We start from the raw sequence: 23,018 nt of genomic DNA on the forward strand, positions 1-23,018 counted from the left end.
CAAATACTTTTCAGAGACTGCGGGACGTGCGATAGCTGGAGTCCTCCAGTACCCTGCCCCTCCCCTTCCATGAGCCGTCATTTGAGGTCTCTGGCTTCCCGTTAAGCTTGTCACGTGCAGCGCTGTGTATCCTGGAGGTTATTTTTTTCAATGCTGTTGGCATTTCGTGTTCTGTAACGAGCTCTGATACAACAGATTTGTCTCCCCCATACAGCGTGAGATCGAGTTCTTCCGTTCGGTCCATGCATGCTGGAGCTCTTTTTGGATTTGAGACTGCATCACCAACCCGTGCTGATTCAGAGCTCCACGCTGGGGCAAGCAGGAAGTATAATTGTCAAGTTCGCGGGGCTTTTCCTGTTTACCTGCCTGCTGGCATCCGAGTTCAGATTGTGGCCAGAGCAGGTCGGTGGTGCACTGTGGGATACCGCCCGGAGGCCAATAACGTCGATTTCCGTCCACACTAACCGTACTCCGAATTGTTAATATCGAATTTAGCGCTACTCCTCTTGTTGGGGTGGAGTACAGAAATTGATTTAAAGAGCCCTTTATATCGATATAAAGGGCGTTGTAGTGTGGATGGGTACAGCGTTAAATCGATTTAACGCTCTTTAAATCGATTTAAACGCGTAGTGTAGACCAGACCTTTGACTGGATTCCTCCATTATCTTCGCCAATCTCCCACTATTGTGCACAGCTGGCAGAGAGAACAGGTTTGCTGGCTGAGCTGAGTTCAGGGACCCAGGACGTGCATCCAGGCAATGCAGACCCCTCTCTGCCTCCTGAGTGCATTTTTGCACCGGCTGTTGGTGCCAGAGCCATTTGTTAGCTTTGTGAAAGGAAAATCTGTCACCAGCTGATCATGGTAGGAGCAAAATTCCTCCCTCGAGCTGTAGAGAACCTGTAGTTTTTGAGTTCCCAAAGCCAGATGCAGGATTGCCCAAGGGCAAAAACTGCAGGAAAGCACTGTACGCCCGTCCAGATCAGCTCTAATGTGCGGGTAAAGCTAGGGGTACCTCCCAAACCAAAGGGAGAAGTGAGGTGCAGTGGTCAACGTGGAAAACTTGGCTTCTAGCCCAGACACTGCAAGTGATTCACTCTGTGACCCGAATGTGCCTCATTCTCTTCCCAGCCCCACTGTCAGTGTGGAGGTCTTTGGGTGACAAACAGCTGACATGTGCCCTGTATTATTGCAGAGAGGAATATCCAGCCAGCCAAGAAGAGGAGAACTGATGAGAAGTAGATTGCAGACAACAGAAGTGTTGGGCTGGGGAGGGAGGGGTCTTAGGACCTGGGGGCTTCTCCGCAAGCCCCAGAGGAATGGTAAACTGGAAATTGCAAAGGGTTGGGTAGGAAAGTATAGCACCTTTCCTAAAATGGTCAAGAGGCCAAAGTCTCTTAAGAAGCCGAAGAATGCCTCAGTTTAGTTCTGTGCACCCGCAACGCTGCTGATTGAATTGCTGTTCTGCGGCAGGAAACTGTAATTGCCCGTAGAACTGGGGCTGTTGCACTGGGTTGGCTGGCATAGAATCCAAGCAGCATAAAGCATGGCCGCTTTGTCTTTATAATCACTAATAATTAGTAATTAGTGATGGTGCCTGGCGCTGCCTCTAGGAAAAGCGTCTTAAAGCACTTTATAACCCTGCAGGAGTTAAGGCTCACGGCACCTCAGGGCGGTAAGTCAGGACTGTTCCCTCTATTTTACAGCCGGGCAAATGGATGAGACTTTTCATAGATTCCAAGGCACGAAGGGGCCACTGTGATCATCTGCTCTGACCTGCTGCATGACACAGGCCAGGGAACTGCCCCAAATCCTCCCTAGAGCAGAGCTTACAGACACACACCCCATCTTGGTTTAATGGTGGTGTGATGGAGAATCTACCATGCCCCTTGGTAAATTGTTCCAGTGGGTAATTGCCCTCACTGGGTAAATGACTTGCCCAAGCTAACGCAATCAGTTGGAGCCAGAGCTGGGCTGCTGCCCGGCCGGTAAGCAGTGCACCCCAAATGCGAGGACATAGCTGCACGCAGGGTACGCTGACATTTCTTCACCGCTGATGGCAGAAGCCCAGAGCCTGGCCCATGTTTAGGCTCCTAACTTCAATGGTAATCAATGGAGCTGGGCCAGAGTCCAGCCTGTGAATATTGCTTACCTGAGCCTTAGGTGAGACTGCTCCTTGTCCTGCGGGGCTTGCAGTTTGGCCAAGGCAACCTGTCCGGCTCAGCATTACCCCCGCTAGTGCACACCTCAGGCTGTTCAGATGCGTTTGAGGGCTTCTGAAGCCGGCAGTTAGACAAAAGGAGGGCTCTGTGCTGCCTCTGTCAGGAGACGATGTATCCGAGTAAAATAAATATTTCCTTTCTGGTTTAAATATTCCGTGAACACAAAAGCTGCTGCACAATGTACTTTGTTTCCTAAGATAATTCGTGTCCCTTTCGATCTCACAGTCAAACATTCAGTTCTCAAAGGCCCCGATGACAGTTCCTCCAGGAAGATGATGTCTAATGGGGATTGTTTTGTGCAGTGCTGTTTTTATTCCTCTTAAAGAAGATTAAAAGGGGAAACCGGCAGAGACTGTGTTAATGAAAGGCACAGTGCCTTCATGGAGGCCCATCTGCATACATTAACTCCATAGGCACAGGAACTTAGCACCCCCAAGTTTTATGTGGGGCTCCACTTCCAGCCCTGCATGCTGGGTCCCAGCCCCATGCCTCCGCTTCAGGCCCTGAACCCGGAGGTCCTGGCCCTGCATCCAGGGGTCCCAGCCAATGGCCCTGCACCTCCATTTCTGGCCCCGCACGTGGCCAAGGGGTCCCAGCTGCCAACCCCGCACTCAGCCCTAGCTGTGGCCCCAGCCTTGGCCCCCTTACACCTGTCCAGGTCCACCCCCCTCCCTCAGAGATGGTCCCAGCTCTTGGGGAGGGGACGAACGGGGTCAGGGGACTGGCTTTCAGCACCCCCACTATTTAAAATGGTCCAGCACCACGGAGTAGCTCAGTTTCAATTTTTTTATGGTGTCTTTGGTGGTTCTGACAACTCCTTAGACTAGATTCAGGATATTAGCACCTACCGCAGATACTACTGGGATTGGGACTGTAGAAATGCCTGGGATGGATGGATGGATGTTATTTTTGCATTGTTAAATGTGATGAAGCTTTTCTGGGATGTGGTTATGTAAGAGTCACTGTGATTGCTGTAAGGGTTGATCTGGGCCATACCTTGCATTAGCAGGACTCCAGCAGCTGTTGGTCTCTGGCCGATGGTTTCTCTCCATGGGGAGCAAGTTGTGCAGGGTACATTGAATCTTTTATTTTAAAAAAATTGTCACCTAGAAAGTTCACAGGTTTCCCACTTCTCTGGACATATTGGCAAGGCAGAAATAATAAATAAAGTGCACATCGACTAGTTCTAGGTAGTAAAACATAAACCTTCACGTGTATCAGCATCTAGCAGGATAGCGAGGCCCAGGGCACCTGCTGCTCGAATATTTTCCTTTGGGCCAGTTGTAGCAGCTCTGACTCCCTCCCCATCTAATCCTGATGCTTCTCATCCCTGCTCTGGTTAATCTGGGGCTATGTCAGCTCGGCGACGCTCAGGAGAATGAAAGTGAATCAGCTAAAGGAGTGAAGTCCATGTGCATAAGTTAAATCCGGTTAAACCCCAAGTAAAGTGATCGCAAGCCTTGTTTACACTGAAAAGTGTTTTTCCGGTATAGCTGCATCAGTTGAGCTATATAGGGAAACCTCCGAAGGGAGATGCAGCTTAAGTGGCAAAAGGGAGCTTTGCTGGGCTTGGTAGGCCCCAACAGACTGAGCCATGCCAGCCAAGATGACACTGGGGCAGCTGTGCTGACTGCAGGGGTGTGATTTTTTCACTCTCCTAGCTGACATAGCTATGCCAGAAAAACTTTCTAATGTACCAGTGAACTAAGGCAATTTTACTCCTGTCTTAGCTCATCCAGCTGGGGTTTAACGTGCTTTCATTTATGTGCATTGGCTTCACATTTCTTAATTTTCCTTAACCTTCCTGGGTGCCTCTGTGCAGTTCTGGGTAAGTGCCTGAGCCCAGGACAAGTGATTCTCTGGTACAGTGCAGCACCGCTGTGCAGAGTCACCACCTGCTGCGCTTCCCGGGGCAGTGTCTGCAGTGGGGAATCTTGAACTCTAAGGACCCGCTCACTAAATCCCCTTGAGGAAGGAAATATAGGAGTTGGGGTCCCAGAAGCACGTGCAGCAGATGTATAAATGTTCTGTCTCTCTGTCACGCTCACACACTTTCAGGCTAACCTGCATATTAACAGTCAAACTGATCCCCTAGGCAGGTGCAGTATTTTTTCTGCAGGGAACCCCTGCTGCAGCCTCTGCTTCCATGGTGCAAACAAGAACTCACTCTTGTCAGGCCTGCAGGCTGTACCTGTAAGAGGCGTTGCTTGACCCCAGTAAGGAGCGAGTGCATGAAACCAAACAGCTTCTTAAAATATGCATTGCCCCTTGAATTGCTTAGCAACACCTCCAGCTGGGAAGCTTTGCACATCCACCTGCACCGCGCATCTGACATGCACAAGGCAGCGCGTGCTCTGAGAATTGTGCGCCACTGCTACAAAAGAGACTTTTATGTTTTTCCCTTCCCCCTACGAGTCCTGCTGCAGTGCTTGAGCCCAGGCAGTGAGTTCTCCACAGACTTGGGAGCTGCTCCAGTGTCAGGAGGGGGGAGCCTGTGCACATTGATGCTCCCATTACCTGCTGCCTCCATTTGGCTGGTAGCGTGGAAAAGAGCAGGCTGCCTGCACTCCTCCTCATGTGGCTTGACAGCTTTGCCCAGTCTATCTAGGTGCGTGTCTGGCACCCAGCCCCAAGTATCTGAGTACCACTCAGCACGGCATCCTCATGAGACTCCATTGAATTCCATGCTCTGCTTTAACGGCACAGGCTGGCTTGGCTCTGAGTAGCCTCAGCTCCTGCTGCCCTCACGAGGAGAGGAGGGTTCACTGTCCCCGCCAGGCATGGTAGCATCAGTAGCGATAAATGGCTCAGGGTTTGCTACCCAGTCATGCTGAGAATGGTCTGCCCTGCTAAGGGCTTGGGCGATGCCTAGCACCTGTGTCCAGCCTGCCCTGGCTAGAGTCACTGCTGCTTTCCCAGGGGAATTTAGAGACTGGACCTGGCGGAGCAAGAGCAGAATGGCTGCTCGGCCTAGTGCCCCCTTCTGCTGCTCAGCTAGGCGGGCGGGCAGCAGCCTGGGCGTCTGAGTTCGAGTCCTGACTCTGCCCCTGGGGGATCCCACGAAGCCTCTCAGGGCCTCTGTCCCCTCGTCTATGCACTGACCGTTGACCTGCTTCAGAGGCGTTCTGTTATCTCTACCATGGAGCCCCTGAGAAAAGGACCCCAGAGGCAGCTGCACCAGAGACAAGTCTAGGGAACTTGCAATGCTTGGAGCTGATCGGGGAGCTGGGCCTCTGCTCTCATCTCTTCCCTCTAAGCGTTACACCTGTAAGGGATGATCTGGGTCAATGCAACTGTCTGACACCAGAGCCCACAATGCTGGGTGCATTATCCAGGCTTGAGCGAGGGAGAACGACCCTGGGACAAGCTCAAGGTGCTGCTGGTGTTTCAGAGGCTAGGTGGGGTCACACCCACCAGAAAGGGAGGAATTAGTTGTATTTCATAGGCAGGTTAAGTGATTTATCTAGAAAGCCCCTGGCAAAGATAGGATTAGAACCCTGGAGTCCTTTAAAGCTAGTAGAAATGCGTGCGCATACACATACGCATGCCTGTCCCAAGCCATCACCTAAAATCCACAGCCCAGCACCTTCTGTGCACTGCTAAGATTTGTGTAGCAGGCTCTCTGGTACCAAGAGCAGTTCCTGTAGCATCCCCCAGGTGCTTGCACGACTCAACTTTGCAATTCTCCTGGGCTGAGCAGGCATGAGGAGCCCCCTCTTCCAGCCTGACAACCCCTCTTTCACGCCCCCGCAACTACATCCAGCCCAACAGGCAGCCCACTGCAGCTGGCCTGTTTGTGCGGCTGCAGTGCTGTGAAGCATTGGGCACAAAGTCAAGTGCTTTCTGCCACACAAGACATACAATAATGCCCCAGCTCTGTGCTGCCTGGCCGACCCCAGGGCCGCTCTGACACAGCACAGCTCCTGGGTACATGGCCTGGTCAGCGAAGGGTAATGTTCAGCTGTATGTAACTTCTGGGGGCTGGCTGACGTCAGCGGAAGCAAATCAAGGCCAAGTGAGGCAAGAGGCTATCCTGAGGCCAACTCATTAGGCGTTGCATAAAGCCAGCTCCAGCGACAGCAGCTGACATTTCAGCTTAGACTTAGCCTGGTGCTGGTGAGTGTCCAAGGGGCAACAATCCTGCCCTGGCCTCTAGGGGGTGCTGCAACAGACTCACTCCAGCTCCTGTGCCAGCCGGACCTAAAGTTCATCATAAATTATACTGATGACAAGCCAGGAGGCTAATGACTTTAGAAATCTATTAGCAATGGTCAAAACAACAAAAAGCAAAACATCACACACAAAAATTTGAAATAACTTGTTTCATTTTTTGAAATTTGTATTTGAATGTTTGTGTTTGTCTTCCATGGCTGCAATAAGAGAGATTTTAAAATGAATTTTTGGGTCAGTTTAGTCTCACTCCCACATTTATTTAGATTTGGGGTTTTTTTGGCATTTTCTTACTTTTAAAACAATAAAGTTTCAACGCAAACGTTGCTAAACTGCTTCTATGCAGAATATGTTCATGGTGAAAAGGGCTGTTAGTTTTCTTGTTTGAACATTTCAACCAGCTGTAATGATTATTAGCCATCTGATGATAGCACCTCCAGGCCCACACTGAGCCACATAGTGAGAGCCAGGGTCTGCCCATAATGTTCACATGCTAATGTGACAAGAGTGCTGAGAAAGGCAGTGCTGTTAGCTTATTTTGCAGAGTGGGATCTGAGACCCCAAACAATGATTGCCTTGCCTATACTCATGCTGGAAATCAGTACCAGAGCCAGGGACTGTACCCAGGGCCGGCGCTAGGATTTCTGACGCCCTAGGCGCCGGGACATTTCGCCGCCCCCCGCGCGGGTCTCGCGGCTACTTGACCGCTGCCGCAGGCATGCCTGCGGCAGGTCCGCCGGAGCCGCAGCTCCCTGACCCCGGGGGAGGGTGCCCCGGGCTGCCGGACCGCCGCGGCGGCTCCCTGAGCCGGGAGCGCCCCGGGCTGCCGGACCGCCACTGCGGCAGCTCCCTGACCCGGGGGACGCCCTGGGTTGCCGGGCTGCTGCAGCGGCTTCCTGACCTGGGGCACCCTGGGCTGCCGCGGCTGCGCGCTGACCCCGGGGCGCCCTAAGTTGCCGGGCTGCAGGCAGCTGCTGCTGCCGGCAGCTCAGACTACGCAGCGGCTGCTGCAACCATTTAAAAAATTTTGGGGAGGCGCCGTTTTTTGGAGCCCCCAAATCTTGGCGCCCTAGGCAACCGCCTAGTTCGCCTAAATGGTTGCACCGGCCCTGACTGTACCCAGCGTGTCCAAGCAGTGGGCCAGGACTTTAAGACAACCTTCCCCTCAAGCCTATTTCTGGCTTCTTTGTGATTAGATTGGCATCATATTCAAAGCCACTCATAACTATGAGCTTTTAGTAGCCACCTATTTTGCTCAAACTGCCTAGGGAAATCAGTTAAACTAGCTCTATAAAATTATTAGCAGCAGATACAGTTTCTAAGAAAGCTATAGCACCAGGTAAGATTAAGACCATTAAAATGGAAATATTATGGCCAACTTTTACAAAAATATTTAAAACAAGATTATTGCAACATGTGAGGAGCTAAAATTCTCTTAATTTAGAGCGGGACCCAGCTGTCAGCTACAAAGCTCCAGTCCCACTAGACATTCTCATGGCCTGCCCCACTCCTTCCCCCACACCTCCACCTGATATCAAGATGCCTCACAACAGGCTATTCCCCTGCTAAGAACACAGTTCATGCTGAGAGGCCACACATTTTTCCCAGTAATGAGCTCCTGCCCAGCTGTACAAAGCTACACATTAAACTGAATAGTCCACAGCGATTCATTACACCCCATTACGTAGGGAGGGGTGGGCCAGGCAGTTCACAGATTTGTGCAAACAATAAGTAGTGTCTTTCTTGTCTTGGCAAACAAGAGCTCCACATCCTCCATCTCGTCAAGTGATGGCTTCATTGTTTCCCCGTGATAATTTCATTATTCCCTTTGAATACATTGTGTATGTTGCTAAGCCATGCATAGCAACAAGTGTCTGCTTGTCGCCATGACCCACTCCTTCTGTGATCAATATTAAGCAGCGCTAACAAATCACAATATCATTAAATAGCCTTAAAAAAATCATAATCTATTAATCTGAGGTATCAAAAGCTGACTGGCCATCTGACTGATTCCTAGCTGGTCAGGAAAACAACCAGTGGGAATAAATACTGGCTAATACAGCCAGCAGAACTGCTGCAGGGTTCAGCCAGCCCAGTAACCTGCTGCACACAGTGCCTGGCACCAGCTGCTTTAGACTGGGGTGTAAGAAGGCCCATCCTGGCCAGCTAAGGACTCGCTTGCCAGGAGAAAGGTCTTCCCACCCACTGTCATTCAGAGGTTGCTTTGTAGCCCAAGGCAGGCAGGTTTATAGCCGTCACAAAGCGACATCATCACCCGTGTCATTATGGTGGTTCTCATTCCTATAACTGTGTATGGCGCTTGCTGCAAAGCCTGCTGAACACGTGTCATAAACAGATAGCTAAGGGTTAATGTCTATTTCACCTGCAAAGGGGTAACCAAACACCTGACCAGAGGACCAATCAGGAAACCAGATTTTTCAAAGCTCAGGGAGGGAAGTTTTTGGGTGTGTGTTCTTTGTTCTGTTCTGTTCTGTGCGCTCTCGGCTCTGACAGAGGATCTCTCTACCTTCAGGCTCTTTCTAATCTTCTGTTTCCAAGTTGTGAGTACAAAGGTAGAAAAACAATAGGCTTATATTGTTTTTTTGTATTTACATGTGTGTAGTTGCTGGAATGTTTTAAATTGTATTTCTTTTTGAATAAGGCTGTTTATTCATGTTTTCTTTTAAGCCAATTTGACCCTGTATTGTTGTTCATCTTTGATACAGAGACCATTTTTATGTCTTTTTCGTTTCTTTTTAATATAAAGCTTTCTTTTAAGACCCGTTGGATTTTTTTGCCTAGTGGGACTCAAGGGGGATTGAGGCCTTCCAGGAGTTTAAGTACAGTAATCTTCCAGGGTAACCCAGGGAGGGGAAGCCTGGGAGGAGGTAAAGAGGGAGAAGGGAAGTGGGTTATTTCCTTTTGTTGTGAGACTCAGGGCATCTGAGTCTTGGGGTCCCCCAGGGAAGGTTTTGGGGAGACCAGAGTGAGGCAGGCACTGGAATTCCTGTCTGGTGGCAGCGATATCAGATCTAAGCTGGTAATTAAGCTTAGAGGAATTTATGCTAGTACCTCATATTTGAACTCTAAGGTTCAGATTGAGGAAGTATACTATGACAACATGGCCTCTCTGATAACCTGTGGAACTCACTGCCAAGAGGTAGTTGCTGTGGTGGGGTTTGTTTTTTTTTAATAGTCCTTTCGCTCATTTAAAAATTGTTGCCTTTTAACTTCGTTGTTATGCAAAAAAGGAACTAACAATAGCCCCCAACTGGTTTTCTCTAAACTGTAATTTTAGTGACCTCTAGGCTGTTATGAAACCCCTCCTCTTAGCCAGGGAGTCTATCTGGGGTGGAGGTGAGGGGGGGCAGCAGTGGCTGGAGGAGGGGGATGTTGGGGTGAGACAGGGGCAGTAGCAACTGACCAAGCCAGGGGAATTGGCCGTGCATTGTGAGTCTAGATCCATAATCTGGAAGCTTTGGATTTTTAGGGCTCCTGGATCTATAATCTGGAAGCTTTGGGTTTTCAGGGCCACATTTGTGCACAGATAAAGGCTAAATGCCCCTGCTGTTGCAGCAGCTGGTGCCCCCCCGCCAAAGTATGTGAGTAGCCCAAGCCCCATCTCTGGCAAAGGCCAAGCCAGGCATGTCCGCGGTGGGATGAAGAGGCTCTCTGCGCGCTGACTAATGCACTCTCTCCTCGGATTTAGGGTTCTGAGAGGAGCTTTTCCAGGTGACTCCCAGCCCCCGCTCCCCTCAGGCTCTCCAAACAGAAGGCAGGTCCATGGAAGCTGGGCGCAGCGGCCATCTTGAGTTCCTCCTGGAGAGCCACAGCATCCCACACCGTTGAACTTGTGTTTTTTACTTCTGGCACGTCCGGCTAAAACCAAGGCAGGCCTGGTATATCCTGCCAGGCAGGAGGAGTCCTGACCTGCTCCTCGGTGACCATTCATACGTGACCTGCTTCCCTTGCACCTGGCATTAGCTCTTCTGCCATGGGCGGCAGCCACTCCTCTCTGGGCCTTACGTAGCACCATGCTGCTCTGCTAGTCTGCCATTAAACTGGGAGGGACAAACTTGGAAAGCTTCAGCTAAAACACCCACCAGAAAGGCGTTTTTCCCAACTGTAATTGGAACCCTGTTGATCCGGTGAGGCTAGTGAGCAGAGCTACTCTCCAGTCCCCGGCCGGCTGGGTTGTGTCCCCCAAGGAGAGGTGGGATTGCAGCCCCTTGCCTCACTTGGTGCATGCCCACTGAGTAATCAGAGAACTGGAAGGGCCTTGAGAAGTCACCAAGTCCAGCCCCTTGCACTGAAACAAGACTACGCCAACCTAGCTGTGCTACTGCCCCACTTCCCAGCCAGCTGCGGCTCTGCCAGCTTTCCCAGCCCCCCAACTCTTGCCTAATAAAACAGCTAAAGCTCATAGGATTTCCATACAGGGGCAAAAGCTTAAGTGATTCATTCCATAAAAATACCATGCAGGGCTCTGGAGAGGCTGAAGGCTCAACATGAGACGGTTAGAGGGAGGTGGCATGTCGTGGGTGTAACAGCAGGCCAGAACTAGGTGTGTCTAGCTAGAATAGTGTTGTTTCTGGCTCACTAGCCTGGGCAAGACCCAGTCCTTTAATGATGGTTCTGTCCTTCATGCACTCACTGGGCTGGAGGCAAAGGGAAGGAAAAGGTAATGTGCTCCCCTTACCACTCACTCATGTCATGCCTGAGCACGGCCCCTTAAAAGGCAGCACACAAAGTAACCCTCACAATGCACTAGCCCCCTCATGGTCTGTGCACACAATAAAACTTCCCCCCCCCTTAACTGCAGTGCTTGTACATTAGTCTTGCATTAGCCGGCTTTTTATTAGTGATGCTGCTGCTCAACCAGACGTTCTGGGCTTGCTGCAGGAATCGCTTCGTGAGAGTCTCTGGCCTGTGCCTTGCAGAAGGTCAAACATGGGCCCCCGGCCTTACCAGCTATGAAGGGACTGTATTGACCACACCTCTCAGGGCCGCGCCAGCCCGTCAGCTCAGCACTGTTTCGCCAGCTCGTGAGTCAGGAGTGCAGTAAAGGCTGTACTGCAGTCGGTGGACGGTAATAGTGCGTTCCTGACTTGCTGTACGGTCCCCAGGTTGGTTTGCTAGGCCAGCCCATTGCTAGAAGGCTGCCACTTCGCTGGCGTCACTTAGCTCACCGATGCGTGGCCCAAACAAACAATAGCATTGAAGCCTTGTGTGTGGGGGGGTGTCTCCCTGAGACAGTCCCTATTTTGCTCTAATCGCAGGGGGCTTTAGGTGCCCTCCCCCAACCTCGTCCTTCCCCTTCCTAACATTGCTACATGACAGTGAGCTTAGCCCCTCAGCGGATAAACCTCACCTGCCACCAGCCTGAGCAGAAAACGTCCAGGTGTGGGGGAGGCAAAGGCCTAAGTGCGTCCCCCCAGCCCAGTTAGTGGAGAGCAGGTGTATGTGTTTGCCACGACACCCTTGTGCCTGGCCTCAGAGATGTGTAGGCTGTTGGAGACCAGCAGGATCCTTTCCTGCACTGCTGGAAAGCCAGGGGCTTGTAGAGGAAAAACAACAACCCAAACCTGCACGTGCTTTGTCTCTTTGCATGGCTGGCATCCATGAGCGGCCAACACCATGAACTGCAGACTGGGCCATGCAAGGGGTATGCAGAGCCAGACCAGCCACAGTGCTTCATTGTAAAGGACTGTTTGGCTGCCCGCCACCACCCCCAGCAAAGAAGGCTGGTGCACTGCGAGGCACCTGTAGTGTTTCCATCACCCTCCCCCCCCCCCACAAGGGCTAGACGCAGGGTGCCTGGGAAACGCACTCTGAGACAGACTGTAGCTGGGTTGGGTTTTTGTTTTGTTTGTTTGGGGGGGGGGGGGTTCATTTTTAAACCAGCTAATTTTAATCTCCCTGTATGCTAGATTGATGAAATATACTCATTCCTGCCCTAAAGGACCGTAACGGCTGTCTAGTGTAGCACTGCTCAGAGGCAGAGGTGTGTTATCCTGCTCTCGCTGGGCTTTGCAGCAGAGGGTTGCTGCTCCTGTGTGCTAGGAGTAGAGCACATGTGCGCTCAGTATCAGTTTTGCTGAGTATTAGGGTTGAGTAAAGGCTGATTTTAAAGACACCAGGCTTTGTGGTTTGTCATTGTTTAGCCTCATAAAGAGTCACGTCTTCAAGAGTCATTACTGCATGTTACTATGTCATGGGGTAACAACAGGCTAGGCAGGCATTCAGCCCACTCTAGCTTTACTGCCAAGGAAAAGATGCCGCCAGGCTGTGGCTGACACCTATGGACCTGGCCCATTTTGCGTGTCCAACAGCCAACTAGACATGATACTTTGGTCCCATCCAGCCCCCCGCAGTGGCTGTTATGTGCTGGCTCATGTGCTACGCTAGCCCCCAGCTGAACAGTTTGCTGAAGCTATTTAGTCTCTGCTCAGTAACACAGTTAATCACTACTAGACATTGCCATGCACTGAATGGAGCTGTAATGAGGCTGTAGAGTCAGTGCTGGAGCGGGCCGAATATCCCGTCTCAAAGGCCAGCTGAGCCATGGGCCCACTTTTCAGAACCCTGGCAAAGTAACCAAAAACTTGCCCTACACAGGGGTTACACTGAGCATTACCAAGAACTTTGTGTAAGACGCAGGCCTTTCTGGCTAATAGCCACCTCCTTCCCAGCAGACTATGGTACAGAGGGGCAACTACACTGTGTTTCATAGGCCCTGAGTCAGCAAGGCATGTTAAGCATGGGCTTTGCCCCACCCCCACTCAGCAAAGCAGGGCTTTAAGCATATGCTTAGTTGCATTCCTGAATCAGGCCCATAGAGGCATTATTACCTAATTCATTCATCTGGTACCTGGATAATCCCAGTGCTGAGTGAAGCCCCAAGGTTCAGGCAAACTGAGAGCTGGGACCTGTGTGGCTCGTTGGACCCAATTCAACCCTCATCTCTAATTTATTCTTCCTCAGGATGTCAGCTAAGTTACACTGCAGAGGAACTCCAGGCAAGTATCATCAGGTTTAAGCACTGTTTAACGTGGTCATCTACCCTTCAGTTTGCATGGGGTTGAAACCCAGGAAAGTTCTTTGCTCCGCTGCAGAAAGCAGTAATGGAACAAAATGTGTCAGCAACAGCAACCCAGCAAACAGGAGTTAGAAATACATTAAAAAACCCCCGCAGAACCTGTATTTTTAAGTGAATTGCAAAATTTATTACAGTGGTTTGATCCTGACAAGAACATTGCTAACAATCTCCTGCCATAGATGGAATGGAGAGGGTGAAGGAGGGGAGAGAGACACTTAAGGACACTGCTCATTTTCTGAAAATAAAACATCTTTTAATGCCCAAACCATAGTCCCCAGCTCTTTAAATCCACAAAGTACAAAGTGAAACTGAACCACAGACATGGAAAGGAAAATGCATTAACATGTCGAAATGCAGAAACAAACATGCTCATCTGCATCTAATAAGCTTCCAGAAAATGAGCTGCTTATAGTCACAAAGGTCTGCCAAGAAGGTACGCAGCAGCAGCAGCAGCAGCAGCGCGCAAGGCCTGCAAAGCGCCAAACTTCAGAAGCCACATTTCTCTGGGTACAAAAGTCCACTCTAAACAAGAAACAAGCACCTGGACTGGAAAATATATCGGAACCTACCTGTTACAAAGGGCCGTTATGCGCCAGTAATATGCCCTGTGTTCACAGGGCCCTACAGACCAGGGAGCACACAGCAGTGTCATTTAAGCCTGGTCTGTGCTGGAGCCTGGGGAAGGGCCAGTGCTCAGGGAAGAGAAAAGGACAGTTGAGCTGAAGTAAACCAACGTGGCAGCAAGAATAAAGCACCTTCTGGTTTTACCTTGCACTGCTAACTAAGGGTGGGGGGAGCTGCACCCCAGGTCAAAGAGGCTCGCTGGTTGGTAGCGTCAGCAGGTCTCACTTCACCGGCTCGGAAAGCTCTATTAACTGACACGGTAACATGCTGCCTTCAGACAGAAGCTCACACTGGGGCTTGAAGCAACACTCTGCTGGATGGCCAGGGTGAGTCTTACCCAGCAGTGGAACTGAGCCATCTCACCGTTGTGCTGTAGGTTATGGCACGGGTCTAATTACTCCCAGCCAGAGGAAACAGGCAAATGGGGCGTCGAATAGAAACCCTACTCACCAGCCCAGGAACCCCAAGGCAGCCTTTATGCACGTGGCTGGCATGCCACGTACCTGGGGAACATTTGCACTATGGCCTCTAATTAGATGCGCACACAGCAGAACCAGAAAGCAGAAAGAAATCCCTTTCTTTTCAGCCTGTCTCTGGAAGCTAGACATCCTGCAATGGCTCGAACAGCATGACATGCAGAAGTGCTGTTGTCATTTCATTACCCAGCTGCAGAACCCCTGGATCGGCTCTTTGTGCCACCTGGTCCTATAATCCTCCAACAGGGGCACGTGCTTAGCTTTGACTTCAGTGTCCAGAAATGGAGGGGACACTAAATAAAAACATGAGTGAGCCAGGAGAGGCGCAGTGGAAAGGCTACAGTATGGTGCAGATGGGCACAGTATAAAAGAATTTGAAGAGAATAGAACAAACAGAGAAAATGGTCAAAAGGGACTGACTCCGCTAAGTGCTCAGATGAGTGGCTGTATTTGGTGCTAGGCTACTGCCAAAGGGTCCCCAGATCCATCCCATGGGAAGCATTCCCGAGAGCACCCACAGAGCAGCTGGTGAGATGTCGCAGTGAGATATGGTGAGAAAATAAGTCCTTTGATGGTTACATCTTGCCCCCTACCCCATTTCCTGTGATGCATCTCAGCCCTGTTCATTCATGCTAATTCTGCCATCTCACACATACCAGACATTATATGGAGAAATCCAGTACGTGGGTTCAGGAGACTGTGCTTCTTGATTGACTCTCCAACTGGGGGACTGCATCTCCAATTGCTTTGTTCCCTAGATTTCAAAAACACTTGGCTGCTGGGCCAGTCGTAGCACTACCAGCAATGAACGGCTGAAAGGGGACATTCCGGGGTGCTAGCAGAACAAGCTGCTATGAGATGAGGGCCAGGGGTCACCCGTCTTCCTGTTAAATACAGAATCTTTCAGCAAGTCATTAACTGCAGTCCTGCTGGCTAGGAAAGCTGGCTTAAGAAACAGGAGGGCCTGGCCCCAGGATGAGAAACCACCTGACTGCTGAATGGGGAATGTTGTGATGCAGAACAGCAAGGAAAGCTGCAGCTGGAAACCTTCCAAAGAGAGTGAGACAGGTCTGGAGGTGAGAGAAAACCTTCCTGGAGACAGAGGCTGAGCCAAGAGATGGAGACAGAGCTCGATGGAGTCACAAGCTTCCGTGCTGAAATGTCAGCGTCAGGGCCAGCCTCTGCTCCCCACTCCGCAGTGTGACTGGCGCTGTGCTGGATGGTCACTGGCATGCCTGGGCGCAGCAGGTCAGCTTGCAGGGGCCTACCTACGGCTAAGGGCTGAGCACTGCAGACATAAAGCACAGTTTGAAACTCCAGGATGACAAGCCCTGCCTGGTGCCCTGCTCCCCACCCGCTGCAGGCAGCCCCCTGGACACTCGATGAGGCAGAGCTTGTAATTACTGCTGTGCTGGCCTGGGGGTGAGGGCGGGGTGAGTGCTGGCCCTCCCTGTTACACAAAACGTGAATAAACAGCACTTTAGCCAGTCAGGAAGCTGCTTATTCAGAAAAGGAGCCTTTGCCACCCACCCCTGCACACAGAACCGGCCATGTTCAGCTCAGTGACAGCCCGGTGTGGTTACACCAGGGATGAATTTGTCCCAACAACCCTGCTCTCCACCCTGCTTAAACAGAGGAATGGTACGTTCCATTGCACCCACATCCCTCAGCCAGAGTCTGCACCTGCTCTTTACCCCACGGGGAGTGGGGTCCCCAGATGGGGGCAGCTCGTGGGGAAGGCTCTCTACTGTCCAGTTCCCAGTTCCTTCCTGTAACAGCCTCCCAAGTCATGTAACGGCAGGAGTCCATCAGCCTGGACAACCCCGTGCTAGGGGCACACTCGCTGGCCAGCCCGCCAGCAGCTTCCAGGCCAGAGGGGCTGCAGGACACAGGCTAGGAGACGCAGGGATGAATGACTGAACGACTCAGCACTTGGACACTGTGGGGCTGTGCTGTAATATTGACCTGAGAGGACAAAGAGATTCCCCAGTCAGAATGTGACCAACACTCTGCTAAGCCCCCAGCGCTGGTCAGCAGGCCTGTTGCTGCAACTACACTCTGGCTGTGGTGACACAGTGATCCCATCTCAAGCACTGTCTCCTGAGCCAAAAGGGGACTCTCACGGCTTTCCTGGGTTCTGGGGGGGCACAACCCCCCCGGCTCCCCTGGGACACAGAGCAAGGGCAGGATGGTGATGTGATCATTTCTCCTCCCTGGATCTAATGGCTGGATTCAGGAACATGTAGGTGGTTGCATTTCCCCCAGTACTATGTCCATTCCAGGGGTCTCTAGCGTCTCCATTCTGCAAACTATCCCACAAGGCCGTCTCCCTGGCCAATCCCTGCAGCCACATTGCTAGCTCCACAAAGTGTTTCACCCCCAGGGAGGTGGCGACAACCGCAGAGCATCATCTGGAGAAGCCTTGACCTGTCAGAGGGGTAAAACCAGCAAGGTACCTTTTTACCTCTCTCTCCCACCCTTTGCAAGTGGGGTCCTGAGATGTCTGTGGGCAAAGGTGAGGGGGCAGGATTAGGGCAGACAGCTGCTGAGAAAAATGAGTCAAAATGAACATAAATAAGAGAAAAGCCATTTCTAAGGTTTAATCCTCCAAACCCCGGAATTTGTGTTAAGCCAAATCAATGCTATGTAGAAAGGGAAAGCCAGGTGTAGGACAGGCTATGTTCCCGGAAGGGCAGTCCACCTAGAATGGAACATATGCGTCTTAGCGCTGTTAACCCATAGTTACTGTATATTAAAATAAATCATCTGAAACTTTCCAATAGTACTGGTTAAATATAATCACCGGGCGAAGCGGCGATGGACAGCAGTGCTGCTAGGCCAGCCCCCCCCCCCAGCTTCCTTCTGCCTCTCCTGCATGCTCCCAGCAGGGAACGTCTCTGAGAAGCTCCATTACGAGTCTCTTGTCGGGACGAGCCACACTCAAGTTCGCTTGGCATGCAGCATTTCAATGAGCAAGTTGTTGCAAGGCACCTCCCCGCTCAGGTGCTTGTGGTAGAGGTACTCCTCGGCCTGCATGCTGAGAGAGCGGATCTCAGCCAGCCGCAGCAGGAGCTGACGAAACTTGTCCGCGGAGTGAGGGTAGTGGCAGACGGTGTACTCCAGCAGAGCTGCATTGGCTTTCTCCTGAGCATCCTTCGCCAGGCTGTGGTTTTCCAAATATTTCACATCTGCAACAGGAAAACAAAAGGCAGCGTCTCATGAAATGGCACAAATCGCAGCCCTGTGTCACATTTCCATCAGCACACATTATGGACCCACAATGCACCTAGACACTGGTCTCTAAGAACTCTGCACTGTTGCTCCAGACAGCAGGTCTTCCATTCCCAGAGTGGCTGCATGCATTACAGTGGAGATGCTCACACCTTGTGCAAGTCTTCTGAGGGGACTTTCCTATTGCTGTTGTTTTTCTGACTCACCAGTGAAAGTGATTAAGTCTAGAAGAAGGTGGCTGCTCTTTGCATATGGAAAAGCATAGCATTAAGGAGCAACGGGATCCTGGGAGGAGACAGGAAAGACTAAAGAACAGCCACACTTACACCCTTCTGCTTCCACCTGTATCACCACCACTGCAATGGTAGGGCACTGTCTGTGAGACACACTCTGCTCTGATCCCTGCTGGGTGCGCTAAAGAATAAATCCATCCAGTATGCCACAGGGAGGGAGGAAATCCCGACAACCCCCGCCCCATTCAGCAATGAATTTAATGCTGAGCATGCGAGCCAGTTCTTACGTGTGCGAGTACTCTACCGAGAGGCCATTGCTGTCCAAACAATCTTTGAAGATGATTGAATCTACTAGCACTTTTGAAACAGAGAATTCCAAACACTGATCTCCTAGCAAGTGGGAAATAAAGCCCTGCTCCATTGCCAAGTTCCCATCAAATCCTGATGGTACCACGGGGTGGGGGTGGGGGGAAGGAGTTTTGGGGAGCGTTTCTTGTGGACCATCCCACAGGCCCAATAAGGTGAAGCATGTTGGCCACACACTTGGGAAGAATGCTGGGCAGCAAATGTTCATCAAAGAATTTTCTCTAAGAAAAAGTGTGAAAAAAACTTGTTATGCTTTTTCACCTGTTCTGCTTGACTCGTGAGAGTGCATTAGGAACCGGCTTGGATCTTGAGGAAAGAGGGTGTTTGTGAGAGGGAAGCGGAACTAGCAAGGCCACACAGGACCAGCTTGGGGTGGGTTTTGGTGTACAACTAATCAATCAGCCCCTAAGAGAAATGAACGTCTGCAGCAAGGGGATGAGGGCACCAAACCATGAAAGTGGGCAAGTTATAGCAGGACTATCCAGCCGAGTGCAAAGCACTGGAAAGAGGAGCAACTGGAAGTGAAAACATTCAGCTTAACGGGAGGGTCAGGAGGGGGGCGGGGGAGGGCGGTTCTGAGATCCACGGAAGGGGGTGGGAGAGAGAGAAGTTGCATATTTAGAAAATGGAATTGTTCTTATACCGTATAAGGGGTGGGGAAAACCTGCTCAGGAAATCTGTCCCTTGTTATAAAAAAGAGGAGCAAAAGACAGATGAACTAGAGGACCTTATGGACCTTTTCATCCCTCACACATACAAGCGGCACCATGAAGAATACTGCAGAGCCATTGGGGTACAGCCAGAATCCAGGCAGCTAAACAGCTGCCAGTTCAGGAAGTTTGCAGATTCTAGAGTTGATGAATTTTTAATGGCTGCTGTGGCCACTTCCATCTCACACAGTCAAAGAAAATCTTATAGGCCTTTGAGCTCATCCATTTCTGAATGGCTATGAAAAGACTGGCTTAATTCCCTGATAAACCTGGGGTTTTCAATGCGGCAACAGAGCTCAGCAAACATAGTAACCCTGAGCCTTTATGCCTCGCAAGTGTCTAAACAATTCTCCGGTAACACTGTTGTTGCCTGGAACTGGCCTTACTGAAATGCAAGGCATAAAGCTCTCTGGTGCAGAGCCACCACCTAGCTACTGAGAGACACAGCTCCCAGCACATTGAGCCACATGAGCATCCGCAGATTATCCTTATAATCTACAAACCTTGCTATGGGGTTTAAATCAATCAGACCAGGATGCTGCCCTGATAAAAGATCATGATAAAAAATCACTTAAAAGCATTTTCTTCTGTTTGTGAGCAAAGAAAACACAAACACACACCCTGGCTTTAGTCTGTCCCTCTGCAAAGAAAGCCCTAATGGGGCTCAAACCTGACGGTAATCTTATTTTCCATATCAAGCCACTCTTCAGTCAGGCATTTCCCAGCAGCCATAGAGACCCATCTCACTTCCATGATCTGCAGCTATGCTATCTTGGACTGTCACCTCATAAGCCAAGCAGGATCAGTCCTGCTCACTGCTAGGAGTCACCTCTCCCTCCAGGACTGTGCTGAGCCCAGTGCTCCAGTGGGATGTGTTCTGATGGAGGTACCACCCTTCAGGTGAGATAGACCCAGAGCCTGGCCACCAATCAATATTAAGTGGCAATTTGACAAAAATCAGAGTGAGTTATCCAAATGTCAGCACTTAATTGTGTTCTAGTCAGATCCCAAGGGAGGGTTTGGCTTCATTGAGCTAATCTATATTTGCAGTTCATTTCTCTTGTTCGCTCGCTCTTACATCAAGGCCATGTCTGCACTAGCGAGCTTACAACGGCATGGCTGTACCAATGCAGCTGCGCTGCTGTAAGATCGCTTGTGTAGCCGCTCTATGCCGATGGGAGAGAGCTCTCCCATCGACGTCATAAAACCACCTCTACGAGCAGCGGTAGCTATGCTGGCAGGAGAAGCTCTCTCACTGACAGCGCTGGGCACACCACCACTTTTTTTCCCCACACTCCCTGAGCGACATAAGTTTTGCCAACACAAGTGGTAGTGTAGACATGGCCTTAGTCTTTCTGGCCAGTCCAGGTCTGCCTTTAAGGGGTTTTACTACAACTCTTCCCAGTGGGTAGCAGGATGCTAGTCTGGCACTTGAAAATACAAAAGACTTGAGTTTTCCATTTTTGTTCGGCTACTTAATTTCATTTTTAAAATCTAACACGTTGAAATCTGGGTGATGTGTGGATTTAACAGAGGCTTTGGTAAAATGGCACTATACATACTCCATGTTATTAGGCTACTACAGAAGTACACAATGATTCTACCTTAGAGGCCACTTACGTGAGAGCCTGCTATAGACATCCTCACTGAAAACATTTGGGCTAATGGAGTTAACAGGATTGCCTGTACTTGGTGGAGCTGCAGCAACAATTACCATGATGTCTGATAGCAAATCTTTTACGTCTGTGTGCATGAGAGGGGGCTCCGCAACCAACCCCTTTAGGTTCAAGTTCAGATGAGAGACGGCAGCTCAAACTTCTCGAAGCTGAATATTGTGAAGAGTCAGAATTGGGTCCAGATTTGGAGCATGGCAGTTCGGATTGTTCAGGTCCAGAGGTTTCCTTCTACCCGTTATAGACACTATTAGATCTTAGTCTAATAAGACTCAGCAGTTCCCTGAAAATCCTTTCACGAGAGACTGCCTCAAACGTCTGTAATACAAAGGAATCTGTAATGGAAATTGCCCAGGGAAAGGACTGAGCAAGAATACACAGTGATTTACTGGGAAAAGATTAGGGTACAAATTCCAGCAGGGGGTTGGACTAGATGATCTCCTGAGGTCCCTTCCAACCCTGATATTCTAAGAAAATTCTGTTGACTGCAGTAGGGTTTTACACCAAGACTGAATTTGGCTTTAGAGCCGCAGAAAAGTAGAATGAGTTAATGTTCTACCCAAATGGATTAAAGACTTCTAAAAATATATTATTCAGACGAGAAGCAGTGATGGCAAAGGAAGTTTCTTGGTATGTGGGGAGAGAAACACAATCAACAAGTATGTGGTTCTGAGATGGATGAGCTACTGAACTTCTTCCTGGAATCTGTCTCCAACAAGCAAAATAAAATAAAGTCTGGAATAGACAATGGAGACGGGTTGATAAGAGGCAGGTCATAGAGTACTTGGAAAAGTTAAATATATACAGATCAGCAGGCCAGTAGGATAAGCACCCCAAGGCTTTTGGCGAATGAATTCAGTCATTGGATACCATCACTGGAAGTGATGGAGAATCAGGCTTAGCAAACCAATGGCTACAGTGCCCACTGCCCTTCCAGAATGTTTTAATTTTAATAAATACCTCTACGTGGTCTGGAAAGGGAAATCGGAATCAGCATATAACTGAAATTTGGCCCCAGTTCATCAACGTCGCCAAGCATGTGCTTAAGTGCCATTAGGCTTCAAGGTAAGCAGGTGTTTAAGTGCTTTGTTGAACTGGGGCCTAAACTGAAAGGAGTTGCAAGCTTTTTCAGTATTTATCTGTCATGGAGGCCTATCAAGCTGTGGAGTAGTCTTACAAGGGAAGTGGCGGAAGCCCCATTGCTCAAGTCAGATGAATAAAGCCCATAAGAATATACCATAGGGAACAATCCTGAACTGGCAGAGGGCTGGACAAGGTGATGATCTAATAGGCCCTTCCCATCTCACTGTTGCTTTGTACTGTCACATAGTCAGAAAGTATCTGAGATTCTGTATAACACACACTTTATCAGATCAGAATTCCCTTTTCCCTCCTGTGGCACATTTGTTCTTGACACACCTGTCTCTGTTATATTAGAGCATGTTGTTATTAAATCTCTTTATCTGCATAAGGTTATTGTGAGTGTCATTTTTTAAAAAAGAAGTTATATTGATAAATGTCAAATCTATACTCTGAGTTGGCTCAACAATAGCTAGTTCTACTTGATGAACTCACCTGGTTCTCAGAAAGACCCTATTCACTGGTTAATTGAATATTTGAATAATCTTTTCATTCCTGCAATGAATAAAGAATGTTGTCCAAATAACATTGACTCACTTCATTTAGAGACACTGCAGCAGTTGCAAAGACTCTGTCCTGTAACAAAGCAGCCCATCACACATACAGATATGCCTGGGATTATTTCTATGCCCTCAAGTGTTCTTCCTATTCACAGCTCCTTTTGTTTGGGAGAAGCTGCTGACAAATTGCAAATGCTTAAGGGAATGTGGGTTATAAAAGCCTCTCTTACTCCCCTCCCCAAGAGGAGCTGCTTCATGAATATAAGTCATGAAATCGAATGATAGGTCAATCCATTAAGGCTCTATTAAGCCCTTCTGTAGAACAAAGCTAACCTGTGCTGTCCTCATAAATATTGCTATTTTGAGAAGCCCTAATTTTAATTAAACCTCTTTACCTGCTCAGGAGAGAAATCTATTTAGAACTCAAATGGCAGCCTCTTGTGTCTGTGGCGTTGGCTTTGATTGTGCTGTGACAGAGTGGTAAATGTGGAAATTCTCTTGTTAAAGGCAATTACATCCTACACGTAATATGCAATCCTGTTCTCTACAGCTGAGCCTGCGAAGGGCAAATTATAC

At 49.7% G+C, this 23,018-nt stretch overlaps 2 protein-coding genes across 5 annotated transcripts in view; one reads left to right on the forward strand and one right to left on the reverse strand.

Moving 5' to 3' along the window:
- Positions 1 to 11,211, forward strand: part of ADGRD2 (adhesion G protein-coupled receptor D2) — a 76,990-nt gene extending 65,779 nt beyond the window's left edge. For all 4 annotated transcript variants that reach the window (XM_032767718.2, XM_075060593.1, XM_075060594.1 and 1 more), the window contains one exon: positions 10,100 to 11,211. In XM_032767718.2, coding sequence (XP_032623609.1) covers positions 10,100 to 10,107 — 8 coding nt within the window. In that variant the 3' untranslated portion in view covers positions 10,108 to 11,211. The remainder of the gene's footprint in view (positions 1 to 10,099) is intronic.
- A 6,318-nt stretch (positions 11,212 to 17,529) lies between these two features.
- Positions 17,530 to 23,018, reverse strand: part of NR5A1 (nuclear receptor subfamily 5 group A member 1) — a 50,892-nt gene continuing 45,403 nt past the window's right edge. Inside the window, exon 6 of the mRNA XM_032767578.1 lies at positions 17,530 to 17,777. Within this exon, the coding sequence (XP_032623469.1) occupies positions 17,530 to 17,777 (248 nt within the window). The remainder of the gene's footprint in view (positions 17,778 to 23,018) is intronic.

The sequence above is a fragment of the Chelonoidis abingdonii genome, chromosome 24 (genome assembly GCF_003597395.2).
Source record: "Chelonoidis abingdonii isolate Lonesome George chromosome 24, CheloAbing_2.0, whole genome shotgun sequence".
NCBI lineage: Eukaryota > Metazoa > Chordata > Testudines > Testudinidae > Chelonoidis > Chelonoidis abingdonii.